Source organism: Acomys russatus, chromosome 3 (genome assembly GCF_903995435.1).
Source record: "Acomys russatus chromosome 3, mAcoRus1.1, whole genome shotgun sequence".
In the NCBI taxonomy this organism is placed as follows: Eukaryota; Metazoa; Chordata; class Mammalia; order Rodentia; family Muridae; genus Acomys; species Acomys russatus.
Genome location: NC_067139.1, coordinates 71,434,521 through 71,452,454, shown reverse-complemented (window position 1 = coordinate 71,452,454; position 17,934 = coordinate 71,434,521). Strand labels below are relative to the sequence as shown.

General features: G+C 46.0%; 1 protein-coding gene across 4 annotated transcripts in view; it reads right to left on the bottom strand.

The window, feature by feature from the left end:
- Fam149b1 (family with sequence similarity 149 member B1) overlaps window positions 1–17,934 on the bottom strand; it is a 53,029-nt gene that overhangs the window by 13,276 nt on the left and 21,819 nt on the right. For all 4 annotated transcript variants that reach the window (XM_051142616.1, XM_051142614.1, XM_051142615.1 and 1 more), the window contains one exon: window positions 12,526–12,713. In XM_051142616.1, coding sequence (XP_050998573.1) covers window positions 12,526–12,713 — 188 coding nt within the window. The remainder of the gene's footprint in view (window positions 1–12,525; window positions 12,714–17,934) is intronic.

Sequence of the window (17,934 nt, the reverse complement as noted above, 5' to 3'; positions counted from 1 at the left end):
GACGTGTGTGTGTTTGTGTGTAGAGGTCAGAGGGAAATTTTAAGGAGTCAGCTGTCAGCTTTTTCTTGCCACCTCATGAGACTGGAGGATAGAACCAAGGTCATCAGGCTTGCACACAAACACGTCTGCCTGCTCAGTCCTCTCACTGGCCCTGACCAGGTAATTTAATGAAGAGTGTTAGTCCTGTTCTCTTAGGTTTGACAAGGGAGTACATATAGTCAAAATCAAACACAACAGGGAGGGTGTACATTGGTAAAGTCATGAGAAAAAATTGGGGGGAGATTCCACTGACACTGGCATAGTTTATCACATGACCTACCAATTCTATACGTATATATACCAAGTACATATGTTCCCCCAAAGACACATGAAGATGTTCCTAACAGCATTCTTGAAGAAAAACATAAATAACCATCAGCAGTAGACAGAATACCACACAGCACAGAAAGAAAAATGGCTATAGGTGAGCATAACAATCTAACACTCTGTCGAAGGGGGTGTAGGGTATTGATCTATTCTTAGAAAAATGTGGGTAGGCTTTGCTTTCTTTTATGTTGTTTTTTCTTTTTGAGAAAGGGTCTCTCTTTGTATGCCCAGTTGGCCTTGAATTCACAGACTCCTCCTGTTTCTCCCTCCCAACTACAACTAGAAGTGTGTAGAACTACACCCAGCATAGGGTAGGGACTCTTTTTTGTCTGTTCATATTTTGTTTTGAGACAAGGTCTCATTATATAGCCTTGGGTATCCTAAAACTCATTCTGTAAACTAGGCTGGCCTTGAACTCACAGATCTTTTTTTTTTTTCTCTGCCTCCCAAGTGGTGGGATTGAAGGAGTGTGCTACCACTTCTAGCTTTGGGAAGTGTTTCTTGAGACAGGGTGCTATGTAGTTAATCTAGCCTGAAACTCCTGATTCTCTTCCTCTGCCCCCGTGATGGGATCGAACGCATACACCATCACACCTGGCTCATTTTTACATAAATTCAAAACAGAATCTGTGGTGTTGGAAGTGAAGACGGGCTTCTGGAGTGTTGGAGCATTCCGTTCTTGATGTGGGGGTTGTTCATACAAGAATATCCAACTCGGGGGGCTGGAGAGACGGCTCAGAGGTTAAGAGCACTGGCTGCTCTTCCAGAGGTCCTGAGCTCAATTCCCAGCAACCACATGGTGGCTCACAACCATCTGTAATGAGATCTGGTGCCCTCTTCTGGCCTGTAGGCATACATACAAGGCAGAACACTGTATACTCAATAACTCAATAAGTAAATAAATCTTTTTAAAAATCCAATTTAAAATTATTTTATAAAAAATAAAATAAATTGTTTTATTTGTATACAGTGTTTGGTACTGAACCCAGAACTCTATACAGTCTATGAAAGTGCTATGTCACTGAGCTACAGCCCCACCTCAGGAATATTCAGTCTGGGGCTGGAGAGGTGGCTCAATGCTTAAGGTCACTTGCAGCCCTGCAGAGGATCTAGGTTTGGTCCCCTGCACCACACAATGGCTCACCACCATCTGTGACTCCAGTTCCAGGGCATCCAATGCCACGGCGCACAAAACACATGCAGGTTAGGCACGCATGCTCATATGGTAAACACGTCTGAAAAAATGTCTTAGAAGAGTGCTGATGTATGAGGCCCTGGGTTCAATCTCTGTCACCCCTCTCCCGTGGAGTCTGTGTGACAGTTACTACACAGGCCTGAGAACTAAGACTCCCGAAAAGGGGAGAGTCTCTTGGGCTGAGGTCGATATTCCTGCCAACAGAGAAACTGCAGTTTCAAAACTCTCTTTGCTGGGAGCTACTTCCTTATTCTCTCTAACTCTAACTGCATTTTACTCCCAAGGTGGGCTCCTCAGGCGCAGCAATGGTTGCTATGAGACCCTGGCCTGGGCCTCCAGCCAGGTACTGTCTGTGGCCATGTAGTTCTGCTTCACTTCCACTTAGTAAAAGAGACGTGACTAGAAATTAATCATTAGTTAATAAGTCATACTATGGCCTACAAAGAAATGGAGTGCTTCAAAAGATTCCAGGCAGCAGGGACAAGAAGAATAGAATGGGGAAAACGTCCTGGCACACAGGTGCTGGGCACACAGGTGCTGGCACACAGGTGCTGGGCACACGTTTCCTTAGGGAGAGGACGTTGGCCCTAGACAAAGAGAGCACATACATATTGATACTAAGTCAACAACTTAGAAGTGATGACGTCTTTTTGTTATGTACTCTGCACCTTGTATTGTTTCAATTCAACGTCGTAATTAAAAATAGGACAACACAATAACTTCGCATTCTGTACCTGTACCATGTGTGCTTGACTGCTCACTGACTTCTGCGAATCTGCTCTGTGGGAAAATGTAACCAAACCCCCCCCACCCCCCGCTTTCAAGAAATGTATATAATGCTAGACTGCTTGGCTGAAAAATACATTCAGATGGAAACTCAAACTTGAGTCGCCTCTTCTGTTTGTCACTTCACCATGTCTCCATTCACCTATGCTCCAAGGACCAATCCCTGATTGAGCTAGTGGTCTGTGGCAAATCTCTAAACACTATCACAAAAAAACAAAAAACAAAAAAAAACCACACACACACATATGGGGAAGGGTGGGGATAGCTTAGCAGTTCAGAACACTTGCTGCTCTTGCAGAGGACTGAGGTTCAGTTCCCAGCACCCCGTGGAAGCTTATAACTGTAACTCCAGTTCAAGGAGCTCTGATGCTCTCTTCTGGCCTCCCTCGGCACAAGGTTAAAATGTGGTACACATATGTACATGCATTCAAATACACACATAAAATAAAAACAAGTCGCCGGGTGTGGTGGCGCATGCCTTTAATCCCAGCATTTGGGAGGCAGAGGCAGCTAGATCGCCGTGAGTTGGAGGCAAACCTGGTTTGCAAAGCAAGTCCAGGACAGCCAAGGGTACACAGAGAGACCCTCTCTTGGGGGAAAAGAACAAAACACAAACCAAAAACAAGTCTTTAAAAACAAACAAACAAACAGCTGGGCATCGTGGCGCACACCTTTAATCCCAGCACTCAGGAGGCTGAGGCAGGTGGATCTCTGTGAGTTTGAGGCCAGCCTGGTCTACAGAGTGAGTCCAGGCCATCCAAGGCTACACAGAGAAACCCTGTCCCTAAAAGACAGACAAACAAAAAATTTTAAAAAACAACTGGACAAAGTAGTTAATACCTGTAATCACAGCACTGAGGAGCCTGGGGCAGAAGGCTGTCATGAGTATAACAGTATCCTGGGCTACATAGTACATTTGAGTCCAGCCTATGCTGTCTCAAAAAAATTATTTGCTGGACTTTTGCTTTTAGTCCAATGCAACAGTAACAGGATTAACTTACTCACTTACTTAAAATAGCCAATGATAGCCATAAGACACTGGCTTTCAAGACAATAGACAATGGATAATGAAGGAGTAAGTCCTGGAGATATAAACAAATGAGACATGCTCTGCAATTGCCTAAGTTGATTTCCAAGATCAAAAATGCAAAGACACAGGACAGGAAAATACAGCTCATAATGAAGAGGTTATCAGTAAGCAAAACCAAAGGAAGTAACAGGGTTTCAAGCTATTTCTATAGCTCCTCCTTTTTGTCAGGGTCTCACTTTGTAACCCAGGTTGGTCTTGAACTCAGAATCCTACTTCAGCCTTTGAGTGTTGGCATTGCAGGTGTGTAATAAAACACCTGGCATTAGCCAGTTGGTGGTGGCGCACGCCTTTAATCCCAGCATTTCAGAGGCAGAGGGAGGTGAATTTCTGAGTTTGAAGGCAGCCTGCTTTACAGAGTGAGTTCCAAAACAGATAGGGCTACACAGAGAAACCCTGTCTCAGAGAAACAAAACATACCTAGTATTATTATAGTTTTTTAAAACATTAAATGGAGGCATGGAAGTATAAAGATCATACAAAGAATACTTTGAGATCACAATCACTGAACGGAAAAGCACAGTGAGTAAACTTAATAGCATATTTGTCATCACAGAAGAAATACATAAGAAAGCACACACATTATCCAAAATGAGACAGAAAAAAAAAAAAACTTGAAGCAAGGTTGAAATTTATTAAAAATAATTAATATAGACTTAAGCATGAGCATTAAGGGGAAAGGAGAGAGACAGAAGCTATTACAGACAGACACAAGAAAAGCACAGTTGTATACATGCCCAGGTGGTATAAGCTTCTCAAGATAGCTTAAAAAACAAAAACAAAAAAAACAGACAGTTAGTGGGTGTGGTGGTAAATCTCTGAATTTGAGGCCAGCCTTGTCTACATAGAGGGTTCCAGGCCAGAAGTGAAAAATATATAGGGACAAAATGACACCAGGATTCTTGTTACAGCCAGGCATGGTGTCGCACGCCTGTAATTCCAGCACTGGGGGAAGGCAGAGGCAGGAGGATCTCTGTGAATTCTGGGTCAGCCTGGTCTACAAATCAAATCCAGGACAGCCAAGGCTACACAGAAAAACCCTGTCTTGAAAAAAAAAAAAGTAAAAGTAATGCACAGGAGAAGACTTCAGATAATTTTTTTTTTCGAGACAGGGTTTCTCTGTGTAGCCCTGACTGTCCTGGACTCACTTTGTAGACCAGGCTGGCTTTGAACTCAGAGATCCATCTGCCTCTGCCTCCCAAGTGCTGGGATTAAAGGCATGCGCTACCGTTGCCCGGCTCTTCAGATATTTTTTTTTTAAATAAGAGTTATTTATTTATTAAGTATAGTGTTTTGCCTGCACATACACCTGCACACCAGAAGAGGGCACCAGATATCATTATAGATGGTTATGAGTCATCATGTGGTTGCTGGGAATTGAACTCAGGACCTTTGGAAGAATAGGCAGTGTTCTTCTAAGCCATCTCTCCAGCCCCCCAGATAATATCTTTAAAGTACTAGGAACTAAACTGTTGACAGACTAGAGAAAATTTAAATTAAAAAAACCTAGCAGATCTGTGTACAAAGAATGTTAAAGACTATTTTTCAAGCTAGACTTTTAAAGATTTTATTAATTTTTAGAATGTGTTTGAGCGGCTACATTTAATGTGCGTACCACATGCATGCAGTACTCATGGAGGCCAGAAGAGGGCATCAGATCCTCTGGGCCTGGAATCAGATGGTTGTGAATCACCTACCACGTATGCTGAAATCTGAACTCTTCACAAGAGCAGCAAATGTTCTTACCCACTGAGGCACCTCTAGACTCTGCACCCCACTCCTGGCTACAAGTTTGTTTTCTTTTACAGCAAGTTTTGTTTTGTTTGTTTGTTCTGAGACAGAGTTTCTGTGTAACAACTCTGGCTGTCTTGGATTCTCTTTGAGGACCGGGTTGGCCTCGAACTCAATGATCCACCTGCCTCCGCCTCCCCCGAGTGCTGGAATTACAGGCATACACCACCATGCCTGACTTTATAGCAAGTTTTTAGTACTGAGTTAGAACTCGTAAATAACTTTAAAGTCTATCCTAGTTTTTACATCACTCACAGTGTTGTGCAGTCATCGCCACAGTGTCATTTCAGAAGAGTCTCATCACTCCCAGTCCCTTCTTCTTCCATCCCCTGGCAAGTACTGACAGACTTTGTGTCTGTACTTTTGTCTGCTCTGGATATTTTATATGAGTCAAACTACAACAACAGCATATGTAGCCTTCTGTGTCTGTCCCTTTTCATTTAGTATATTTAGTATATTTTAAAGGTTCACCCATGTTGTCATAATAGTTTGGTACTGAATTCCTTTTTATGGAGGAATAATAGTCTGTTACTGTATGGGGCGTCAGTCTGCCAGGGCCTTAACAACGTAACAGGCTGGGCGGCATACACACAGGCACCTATTTTCTCACAGCTCTGGGCCCCAAGATCAGGATGCCATCAGGGCTGGGCTCCGGTGAGGCTTCTTTTTCTGGCTCGCAGATGGCCCCCTGCTTGCTGTGTTCTCATTCCGCCTCTCCTCGGTGCATGTGTGGGAAGAGAAAGAGATCTCTGGTGTCTCTCCATCTTCTTATCTTCTGCTAACCCCTGGCCTCACTTAACCTTATGTATGTCCTAAAAGCACATCAAGATCACAGCTTCAACAGAGGATTTTTAGAGGGCACACAATTTAGTCCGTAAAACATGCACATGTCAACACTTTATTCATTTGGCTGATGGACACTTGAGTTTCCACCTGGGTCTATTTCTGATACTACTACTACGAACCCACATGTAGAAGTTCTTATGTAAACAGTGTCTTTCTTCAGTTCTCTTGGTAACATACTTTGTAGAGGAATTTCTGGGTTATATGGTAATTTTCTGTTTAACATTTTAGGAACTTTTCACAATGGCTGTCCATCTTAAATTCACACCAACAATTCAGGAGGGCTCCAGTTTCTGCAACCTTCCCCATTTGTTAGCCCTCAAAAAGTAGGATTCATTACATTTTAGTAAAACTCCCCCCGCCTTCTCTCTCAACCCACCACCCCCCCAACCCCCACCCCCCCCCCCCCCCCCCCCCCCCCCCCCCCCCCCCCCCCCCCCCCCCCCCCACCCCCCCCCCCCCCCCCCCCCCCCCCCCCCCCCCCCCCCCCCCCCCCCCCCCCCCCCCCCCCCCCCCCCCCCCCCCCCCCCCCCCCCCCCCCCCCCCCCCCCCCCCCCCCCCCCCCCCCCCCCCCCCCCCCCCCCCCCCCCCCCCCCCCCCCCCCCCCCCCCCGTGAGCATGCTTATAGTGGTTTTTGTTTTTTGAGTAGACCAGGCTGGCCTCAACTCAGAGATCCGCTTGCCTCTGCCTCCTGAGTGCTGGGATTAAAGGTGTGCGCCACCACCTTTTGTACAGTTTTTAATTTTGATGAAGTTCAACTTACTCTTCTCTGTTATGCTTGCTCTCGTCCCACCTAAGAACTCACTGTCAAATCCAAAGCCATAAAATTTATTGCTTTTTTTCTAAGAGTTTCCTAATTTTCACTCAAATTTAGTTTTTGATTAACCTTTAAAAGAATGTTTGTTTTTGTATCTGAAATGTTTTTATTTATTCACTATGTTAGTCAAGGGATATCTTGTTAGGTTTGCTTCTCTCCTTCTTCCATATAGGCTCCAAAGACTGAACTCGACTGTCAGGCCTGACAGGCAGGCGCCCTTAGCCACTGGGCAGTCGCGCCAGCCTGCTTCATTCACTTCTGAGTTGACTTTTGGTAATGATTAGATCAGGCCAGCTTCACTTTTTTCTGTGTGGATGTCCACTTTGCTCCGGCTGCATTTACTGTAAAGATGCCACCTGCACTAACTAACCTTGGCAGCCCTGTTGACGTCATTGGCTGCACATGTGCTCAAGTTTATTTATTTGTTCTACACTTATGTATTCGTCCTCTGCTAGTCTTAATCGAAGTAGTATTTTAAGGGTTTTAGAATAAAAATGTTAGTTCTACAACTTTGTTCTTTTCAGTGTTGTTTTAGCTGTTGAGGGTCCCTTGCAGTTCTAGATGACTTTTAGGATCTGCTTGTCCATTTCTTTTTTTTAAAAAATGCAGCTGAATTTGTTTTGTCTTGTTTCTTGTGCACTTTGCATATGAGAGCCAAGCACTCTATCACGTTCCATACGATCACATTCCCAGATCAGGCAGTTGGAATACTGATAGAGACTGCACTGGACCTAAAGATCTACCTGGAAGTCATCTTAACAGCATGACGCCTTCCAGTCCATGGCCACAGCCTAACTTGACCATGCTTCTTTCTTTAGGCCTTGGCCTTCTGTCATTTTTTTCCTTTTCTTTTTTTTTTTTTTTCTTTCTTTTCTTTTTGTTTTTGTTTGGTATTTCAAGACAAGGTTTCTCTGTGTAGCATTGGCTGTTCTGGAACTCTGTAGATGAGGGTGGCCTCGGATTTATAGATTCACGTGCTTCTGGCTTTTAAGTGCTGGGATTAAAGGGGTGCCCCACCACTGCCTGGCTTCATATGGTGTCTTTTAGTTTTCAGTACACAAATCTTCTATTTCTAGACTTACTTTTTTGTGGGGTGGGTGGGGGATTTGAGGTAGGGTTTTTCTGTGTAGCTGTGGCTGTCCTGGACTCACAGACCAGGCTGGCCTTGAACTCAAGAAATCCACCTGCCTTTGCATCCCTGAATGTTGGGATTAAAGGCATGCGCCATCATGCCTGACTCTAGGGTTAATTTTTATCCCTAAACATTTTTAATAGAATAGGTAACTGGCAGTATAAAAAGAAGAGGAGGGTAGACAGAAGCATGGAAATTACTTATTTTTATTTTATGTGTCCATGCACAATGTGCATGTAGTGCCTGTGGACTCCAGAAGAGGGTATCAGATCCCCTGAAACTGGAGTTACAGACAGTTGTCAGCTGTATGTGGGTGCTGGGAATCGAACCCAGGTCCTCACTGGAAGAGCAGCCACTGCTCATAACAACCGAGTTATCACTCAAGTCCTCTAAACAGTCCAGTCATTTGGCATTACAAAGGAATTGTTCCTTAATTCTGTTTTCAACTGGCCGACTTTACAAATAAAGCTGCCATGAAAGTCACAGTCACAAGGACCTGTATACTTCTGAGAACACCAGAAGTAGAATTGGACCCTTTCCTAGCTTAGCCTCCACATGAAAACCCAGCACTGGCCAATACCTTGGCCTTAGTCTTGTGAGACTCTAAGCAAAGGACCTGCTAGTTGTTCTAGGCTTTCTAACTGACAAACCTGTGATACAATAGTGTCTATTATTTAAAGCTATGAGGTCTGGAATAATTTGAGTGGTAAAGAAAAACCATATACATTTTTCATATAAACATATAAAATAACAAAATATTTCTATATCTAACTATATAACCCATTTAACCAGTCATTCTAGTACTAGTAATTTGCCTTGAGAAATAGAAATATGTGCCCTAAATTCTTATAACAGCTAAAGCGGAAAGCAATTCAAATGGCCATCAATAGATGAATTGATAAAATGTGGTTTCATGAAATAATACCCAGCAATAAATGGAACTACAGAACACAAAGTGAGATGGACAACGTGACAATTGATCTGCTTTCTGTCACTGCAGATCAGTTAGCTTTGGTAGCTTTCTGTGTAAATGCAGTTAGAAGATATGTACTCTGTCTAAGTTAGGGTCCATTGCTGTGAGGAGACACCACAACCACAGCAACTGTTATAAAGGAAAACTTTTAATGGGGGCTGGCTCACCGTTCACTACCATCGAGGTGGGAAGCATGGCAGTGTGCCAGCAAACATGGTGCTGGGGCAGCTCTACATATGGGTCAGCAGGCAACAGGGACAGAGGGTGACAATGGGCCTGGCTTGAGCATTTGAAACTCAAAGCCTACCCCCCAGTGACACCAACAGACTTCCTATAACAAGGCCACACCTGTTCCACATGGCCAGTCCTAATCCTTTCAAATAGTACCACTCCCTATGAGCCTATAGGGCCCATTTTCATTGAAGCCACCACAATCTACTCCCAGGCCCGTTTAGGCTTGTAGCTATATCACACTGCAAAACTGCACTCAGCCCAACTTCAAAAGTCTCCATCCACAGTCTATGGCAGTCTCCCTACTGTTTGTAAGTCCACAGGTCAAAGTTTCTGATATGCATGGCAATCTCTTAGCTGTAACACCCTGTAAAACTGGAAGTGCAGACCACATCCAAAACACCATGGCACAGGATATACATTACCATCTCAAAAGGGAGGAAAGGGAGAATAGTGAGGAGATGCTGGACCAAAGCAAGACCAAAAGCCAGTTGGCAAACTCCAAACTCTGTATCTCCATGTCTCATGTCAAAGCGCTCTTCAGGTCTCTAACTCCTCTCAGCTTTGTGACTGCAACACACTTCTCTCTCTGGCTGGTTCTACTTCCTGTTAGCAGTTCTCCTCAGCAGGTGTCCCATGGCTCTGGCCTCTCCAATGTCTTGAGGTCTCCAACACAAGGTTTCACCTTCACAGCTTCACAATGGCTTCTCTGGGCCTCCATGCAGGGACACCCCTGCCACATGCCTGGCCCCGGGGGGCCTCCATAACCCCTTTCTTGTTTCCTTGACTCGAAAGCCAGAACCACGAAGCTGAAGCTGCTAAGTTCTGCTGCTTGCTGGGGTGGAACATGGCCTCTCATTCCAATACACTCTCACCAGCTTCCTGCTGTTGATGGTTTCCTTCAGTGCTCTGTAGGCCAGGCTGGCCTTGAACTCAGAGATCTGCCCACCTCTGCCTCCCAAGTGCTACTGGGATTACAGGTGTGTGCCATCAAGCCTGACCCTAGACTTTAATTCCTTTTTAGAGGCTGGCAGGCTAGCTGGCTGGGCTCTTGCTTTGAGGCTACCAATCCCTTTATCTATTTAGCATTAGGCTTTTCTTTAATCTGTTTACACTTCCTGTTCCTTTTCTCCTCAAGCTATACATTTTGTATTTTTCCTTGCTCAGCTTGCTTCTTTTCATCATAGATCTGCATAAGAGTGAATGCTAATAACCAAGCAACACAGTCAATACTAGGCTGTCTGGAACTCTCCTCGGCCAAATATATAACTCTTCAATTTACCCTCAGGCGGATTTTTCTGGACAAGGGCAGAAAGCCGCCACACTCTTCACCAAAATATCACACGAACAGTCTCTAGGCCACATATTAATATTCTCCTCCGAAGCCTCTTGAGCCAGGCCCCCACAGTTCAAGTCACCCTCAGCATCCTTGTCTTTCACGCTTACTAGTGCGGCCCATTAAGGCCCACTGAAAGCATTCCACATCTGTCCTTATCCAAAGTCCCGGAGTCCACATTCCTCCAAACAACAGCAAGGTCAGGCCTATCATGGCAATACCCCAGTCCTGGTACCAACTTCTGTCTTTGGGTTTCTATTGCTGTGAAGTGAGACCATGACCACAGCAGCTCTTATAAAGGAAACATTTCATTGGTGCTGGCTTACAGTTCAGAGGGGTTTATTCCGTTATCATTGTGGTGTGAAACATGGCAGCACGCAGGCAGACATGGTGCTGGAGAAGGAGCTGAGAGCTCTACATCTGAATAGGCAGGCAGCAGGAAGTGACAATGGGCCTGGCTTGAGCATTTGAAACCTCATAGCCCATGCCCCCCAGTGACAGAGTCCTAATCCTTTCAAACAATGCCACTCCCTATGAGCCTGTGGGAACAGATGCAACATAAAACACCAGAAAGGAGAGCTGACAAAGGGCATGAACCTTTGGGCGTGATGGATGGTCACTGTACCAACTGGTGAGGGCTTCATGGGTGGGTATATACGCACTGGAACTTACTAGATCTTACACTTGAAGTCTGTGAAGTATTTGTGTGTTAATCACTCTTCCCTGAGACAGTCTGCAAAGCACGTGCCACTTACATGGTTTTCCTCACAGAAATGTTGGAGGAGAAAGTACAAACTCTGCTGACCACAGATGAGGCCTCGCCTCGTTACTGCTCTACCCATTCTCATTACTAAGTTCATCACTAAGTTCTCTGCTAGTTTCTATCAGAAACACCCACATTAATCAGACTTACTTGATATAATATAAAAAATATATTTGATCTCTACCTAGTTTCTGGCACATATCTCCTGAGACCCTTAGATTCTTCAAAGCAACACAATGTTTCTGTATTCTGAATACATGGATAGTGGTTGGGAAAGTGACTAGTCTCAGGATGGGGTGAGGGAGAGAGCTAACTGCCAGGGGAACCAGCCATGGGATCAGGTTTGGAACTTTTATGAAGAGAGGTTGAGTTGATCAATGGCCTTACATAGTGAGGACTATGGAAACCCGAACAACGGCCCTTTTCAGAAGCCTAGCCAGCCTTGCAGGGCCTGGAAGGTGGTGTGGGTATCTCCTCTTCCTTCTCCCGTGCTGTCCCATGCAGCTCTTCTCTGGCTGCTCACATGTCTTCTCTGTGGTATTCCTTATAAGCCCGTAAGTCTGAGTTCCTCCCTGAGTACTGTGACCAGTCTAGCAAATTAACCAAACCTAAGGAAGGGGTCCCATGAATTCTAATTTTTGGCTAGAAGCACAGGTTGCATCCTGCAGCTTGAAGGTGTCATGTGAGGTATGAGGTGTGAGAGACAGGCTGTGAGACTGAACCCTTTGGGATCTAAAGTGATCTTCCAGGTAGTGTGAGAACTGAACCACAGGATACTTAGATAGTGTGTGAGAATCTGACAGAGACTCTATTAAGCATGTGTGTGGATACCCATACACATTTAGTGTCAGAAGTGTTGGTGTGTGTGTGTGTGTGTGTGTGTGTGTGAAGATAGAAAAAACCCCCTGGTCTTTACTCTCTCTCACACCCAGGTAGTAGTAAAGCATCTAATCTTGACTTCTTAGAGCCAGCGTGACAGCACACGCCCGTAATACCAGCCACTCGAGAGGCTGAAGCCAGAGGGTCAGGTTCAGGGCCTGCCTGCGTAACTGTGGAACCTTCCCTCTAAAGTAAAAACTTGGCAGTGTTTGCCTAGTGCGTACAGAGTCCTGGGCTTGACCAGCACCACACATACACAAAAGACTGTCTGAGATTTGTAAATCATAAGTAATTATTTTTCACATTGGTTTCAGGGGGATCCTTACCAGAAGCAAATCCCTCCCAGTGACTACGTGTCAACTGCTCCATACAGCCCACAGCCTTGCTCCACACGTTGTCAAACACATAAGCAAGAACATCCTCTTTCATGCAGTAAAATGGAGCAATGGGAGGGTACCCTAACTTCTGCTTCTCTGTAGCTGCTTCTGATTTGTTTCCATGAAATCCCTCTTCCCTGGAATAGAAGCAAGAGGGAAAGACTTCATGATTATTCTTCCCTAAGCACCGCCGTTGTCCTTTATACTCAGAACTGCGCTTGTCTCCGCCCTCCTCCTCCCCCGAAGATAGGGACTTCTCAGAAGAGACTGGATTCCTTCTTTTAGGAAAGGTGGATTCCTTTCCCCACCCTGTCCTAGTAACCCACACACAGAAGGTGGGAACTGAAATCCACAGGAACTCCTGTGTGGGCGGTTCTGGAGACTCTAGTGCCAGTAACCAGAAACTCCCAATGAGCCAAGTCTAGCTGCTTCTCTAACAGGAATACCAACAGCCTGGGGTGGGGGAGGGGCTAGCTGGCAGAATGTTCATTTACCATAGCCTACGATACAGAAGGACAGAGAAAGTTCAGGAAGTGGCTTAGGAAAGGCTGTTCCCCCCCCCCCCCATAGTGAAGACTGCTATCAGGCAGCAGAAGTCTTCAAAACAAAATAGGCAGGAAAGAGGCCCATGCAGGGCAGCTACCTAAGGAAGAACTTGCTTGGCATTAGTAGGGGACCTAAGAGCATCAGAATGATTGTGCTGGGCTGTATTTACTTAATTTAATTTTTAGATGTTATTTCTGAGGTACAGTGGTATGTGGCCCTGACAGGCTAGAACTCACTATGTAGACCAAGCTGATCTTAAATCTGTGGTGATCAGACTTGCCCCTCACTACCAAATGTTGGGGCTACAGGCATATACCATCATTTTATGAGGAAAAAAAATCCAATTGTATAGAAAGACTCATAGTGACAATAATGTCTTCTACATCTGATTCCTGTTCCCTCTCACCAGAAGCAAATATTCTAAACTGTTCCGGAGAAATAATTATATCATGTGTTACACTGCACCTCATTTTTTTTTATCTTGCAGTATATCTGAACAGCTCTGTCAGCACAGATCAGCCTGCTCCTTAGAGAGCAGCTGGAACATTCCAGCAGCTGCACCGCATACATCCAACAGGCAGGCTTCTGACTATGGTCAGCGCTGCAATTTTATACAGTGCTTTGTTTCATGGGTGATTACATCTGTAGAGTAGATTCTTATAAATACAATCAGTGAGGTAAAGGCATCTGCTTTGCAATTTGAAAGATAAGGTCCACCATCTTCTCAGGGTCCTATGGTCCAACAGTGAAAGGACTTACTTGATGTTCTCTCAACAGTATCTCATTATGGTTTGACATTTTATCTCTAATATAAATGCAGTTAAATTTCATAAATTTAAAATGTTTGTTCTGCTCATATGAACTTTCTGTTCATGTCCTTTTCCTGTTTGTAGTTTTTTTTATTGATGTACATAATTAAGCAAATTAACTCTGAATGTCGTACATATATTTTTGCCTAGTTTGTCACTTGTTTTGACTATGTGTTTCTTTTTCCTGTGTAGAAAGGCCATCTAACAACATCATTTAACAACTTCTAGAGCAGGGTGTGGTGGCGCACGCCTTTAATCCCAGCACTCTGGGAGGCAGAGGCAGGCGGATCTCTGTGAGTTTGAGGCCAGCCTGGTCTACAAATCGAGTCCAGGACAGCCAAGACTACAAGAGAAACCCTGTCTCAAAAAACCAAAAACCAAAACCAACCAAACAAAAAGAACTTCTTAAATGGTATACAGATTTTGTACAAGGTTTTTTTTTGTTTGTTTGTTTTGGCTTTTTGAGACAGGGTTTCTCTGTGTAGCCTTGGCTGTCCTAGAGTAGCTTTGTAGACCAGGCTGGCCTTGAACTCACAGGGATCCGCCTGCCTCTGCCTCCCGAGTGCTGGGATTAAAGGCGTGCACCACCACGTCTGGCTTGTACAAGGGTTTTAAGTTGCATTTGAGGCACAGTATTTTAATTCCAGCACTTGAAGGCAGAAGCAGGTGGATCTCTGTGAGTTCAAGGCCAGCACTATCTGCACACCAAATTACAAGCCAGGAAAAGCTATCTATTGAGCCCTTGTCACAAAAAAGAAAAAGAAAAAGGGCTTCCATATTCCCTAAACATACATGATTTGATCTGTTATGTACAAAGTTTTTACACATGAAATTTAATTTTTATAGAAAGAGTAAGTTAGGAACTTAGGAATGTTATTTTTTCTTGAGTGGTTTTTCTACTTGTATGAAAGTTATTTGCTAAAACTATCATATATACTCATTTTTTGCAGGCATTTTCACATTTTGTGAACTTCAATAGTTTGAGTTAGGAACATTTTTCCCTATGGTCCTGGAGTTTCAGCCCGGGATCTTCTGTACACTAGGCAAGTTCTCCACAACCAAGTTATAGCTTCAGCCTTTTAACTTTTTATTTTGAGGCAGTGTCTCACCAAGTTGCATAAGATGGCCTGATCTCACTTTATAGCCCAGACTGGCTTTGAACTTGTGACTCTCTTTACCTCAGCTTCCTGAATAACTGCTCTACACGGGCCTGCTCTAGTAGGTCCAGCTTTGGTCAGGAACATTTTAAAGGCCAACTACTGTGTTACTTTACAAGAATACAGTTGGTACTATCTCCAATGAGGCTGCCTTTTGATGTCTTGCCCATATTACCTGAAAATTCACTTGGGTATACTCTCATCAAAAAAAGTGAAAGGTGCCCTGGAAACACATATCAGCCATTTATACCACATTTAAAGTGAGTTCAATCAACTTCACTCTTCATAAGTTAAGAAGAACCAAAGGGGCAGACTTCAGATTTGAGAAAAAACAAAAGACAGAAGTGGATGACAAAGGCTAGGGAAGGAGGGGTCTCTAGAAAATCAAAAGCACTTACTCAAAATTCCCTTAAACACAGAGCTAACTCAGTGGCGTTTGGTATAGCAATCTGTCTGTCTGCTGGTGTTGGGCTGTGTGCACATGAGTGAACACAGCAGTGGCAGGAGGAAACACCACGGGAAGAAGAGAAGTCCAGAATCATACTATACAATAACCGGAAGCAACTACACAGCCTAACACAGTATTGGCACTTCAGATGTGCTGTTGTAACTCTCAGTTCTGAAAGTTGTGTGTGTGTGTGTGTGTACGTGTGCATGCCATGGTACACACGCAGCAGTTAGAGGACAACCTTGGGTGTCAGTCCTTGCCTTCCACCTGGTCTGAGATGGGATTTCTCTTGTTCACCAATATGTATGTCATGCTAACTGACCCATCAGCTTCTGGAGACCCTGTTGTCTCTGCCTCTCAACTCCCTGTGGACGTTCTGGAATGACAGACACCTACATTAGCCTACGCATGGCAAGCACTCTACCCACTGAGCCATCTCCCAAGCCCTATTTATCTTTGAGACAGGGTCTCACGTGACCCAGGCTTGCCTTACACGTTCTCTGTGGCTGAAGGTGGGAACCTCTAGTTCTCTTATCATTACCTCATGAATGCTGGGGTTACAGCCAAGAGTCACCGTTCCCAGTGTATGCACTGCTGGGGAGTGCATCCTGACTTTGTGTGTGTGCACTGCTGGGGAGTGCATCCTGACTTTGTGTGTGTGCACTGCTGGGGAGTGCATCCTGACTTTGTGTGTGTGCACTGCTGGGGAGTGCATCCTGACTTTGTGTGTGTGCACTGCTGGGGAGTGCATCCTGACTTTGTGTGTGTGCACTGCTGGGGAGTGCATCCTGACTTTGTGTGTGTGCACTGCTGGGGAGTGCATCCTGACTTTGTGTGTGTGCACTGCTGGGGAGTGCATCCTGACTTTGTGTGTGTGCACTGCTGGGGAGGGCATCCTGACTGTGTGTGTGTGCACTGCTGGGGAGGGCATCCTGACTGTGTGTGTGCAATGCTGGGGAGGGCATCCTGACTGTGTGTGTGTGCACTACTGGGGAGGGCAACCTGACTGTGTGTGGTGCACTGCTGGGGAGGGCATCCTGACTGTGTGTGTGGACTGCTGGGGAGGGTATCCTGACTGTGTGTGTGTGCACTGCTGGGGCGGGTATCCTGACTGTGTGTGTGTGCACTGCTGGGGAGGGCATCCTGACTATGTGTGCGTGCACTGCTGGGGAGGGCATCCTGACTGTGTGTGTGTGCACTGCTGGGGAGGGCATCCTGACTGTGTGTGTGTGCACTGCTGGGGAGGGCATCCTGACTGTGTGTGTGCACTGCTGGGGAGGGCATCCTGACTGTGTGTGTGTGCACTGCTGGGGAGGGTACCCTGAGTGTGTGTGTGTGCACTGCTGGGGAGGGCATCCTGACTGTGTGTGTGCACTGCTGGGGAGGGCATCCTGACTTTGTGTGTGCACTGCTGAGGAGGGCATCCTGACTGTGTGTGCACTGCTGGGGAGGGTATCACGACTGTGTGTGTGTGTGTGTGTGCACTGCTGAAGTGGCATCCTGACTGTGTGTGTGTGTGCACTGCTGGGGAGGGCATCCTGACTGTGTGTGTGTGCACTGCTGGGGAGGGTATCCTGACTGTGTGTGTGTGTGCACTGCTGGGGAGGGCATCCGGACTGTGTGTGTGTGCACTGCTGGGAAGTGCATCCTGACTTTGTGTGTGTGCACTGCTGGGGAGTGCATCCTGACTTTGTGTGTGTGCACTGCTGGGGAGTGCATCCTGACTTTGTGTGTGTGCACTGCTGGGGAGTGCATCCTGATTTTGTGTGTGTGCACCGCTGGGGAGGGCATCCTGACTGTGTGTGTGTGCACTGCTGGGGAGGGCATCCTGACTGTGTGTGTGCAATGCTGGGGAGGGCATCCTGACTGTGTGTGTGTGCACTACTGGGGAGGGCAACCTGACTGTGTGTGTGTGCACTGCTGGGGAGGGCATCCTGACTGTGTGTGTGGACTGCTGGGGAGGGTATCCTGACTGTGTGTGTGTGCACTGCTGGGGCGGGTATCCTGACTGTGTGTGTGTGCACTGCTGGGGAGGGCATCCTGACTATGTGTGCGTGCACTGCTGGGGAGGGCATCCTGACTGTGTGTGTGTGCACTGCTGGGGAGGGCATCCTGACTGTGTGTGTGTGCACTGCTGGGGAGGGCATCCTGACTGTGTGTGTGCACTGCTGGGGAGGGCATCCTGACTGTGTGTGTGTGCACTGCTGGGGAGGGTACCCTGAGTGTGTGTGTGTGCACTGCTGGGGAGGGCATCCTGACTGTGTGTGTGCACTGCTGGGGAGGGCATCCTGACTTTGTGTGTGCACTGCTGAGGAGGGCATCCTGACTGTGTGTGCACTACTGGGGAGGGTATCACGACTGTGTGTGTGTGTGTGTGCACTGCTGAAGTGGCATCCTG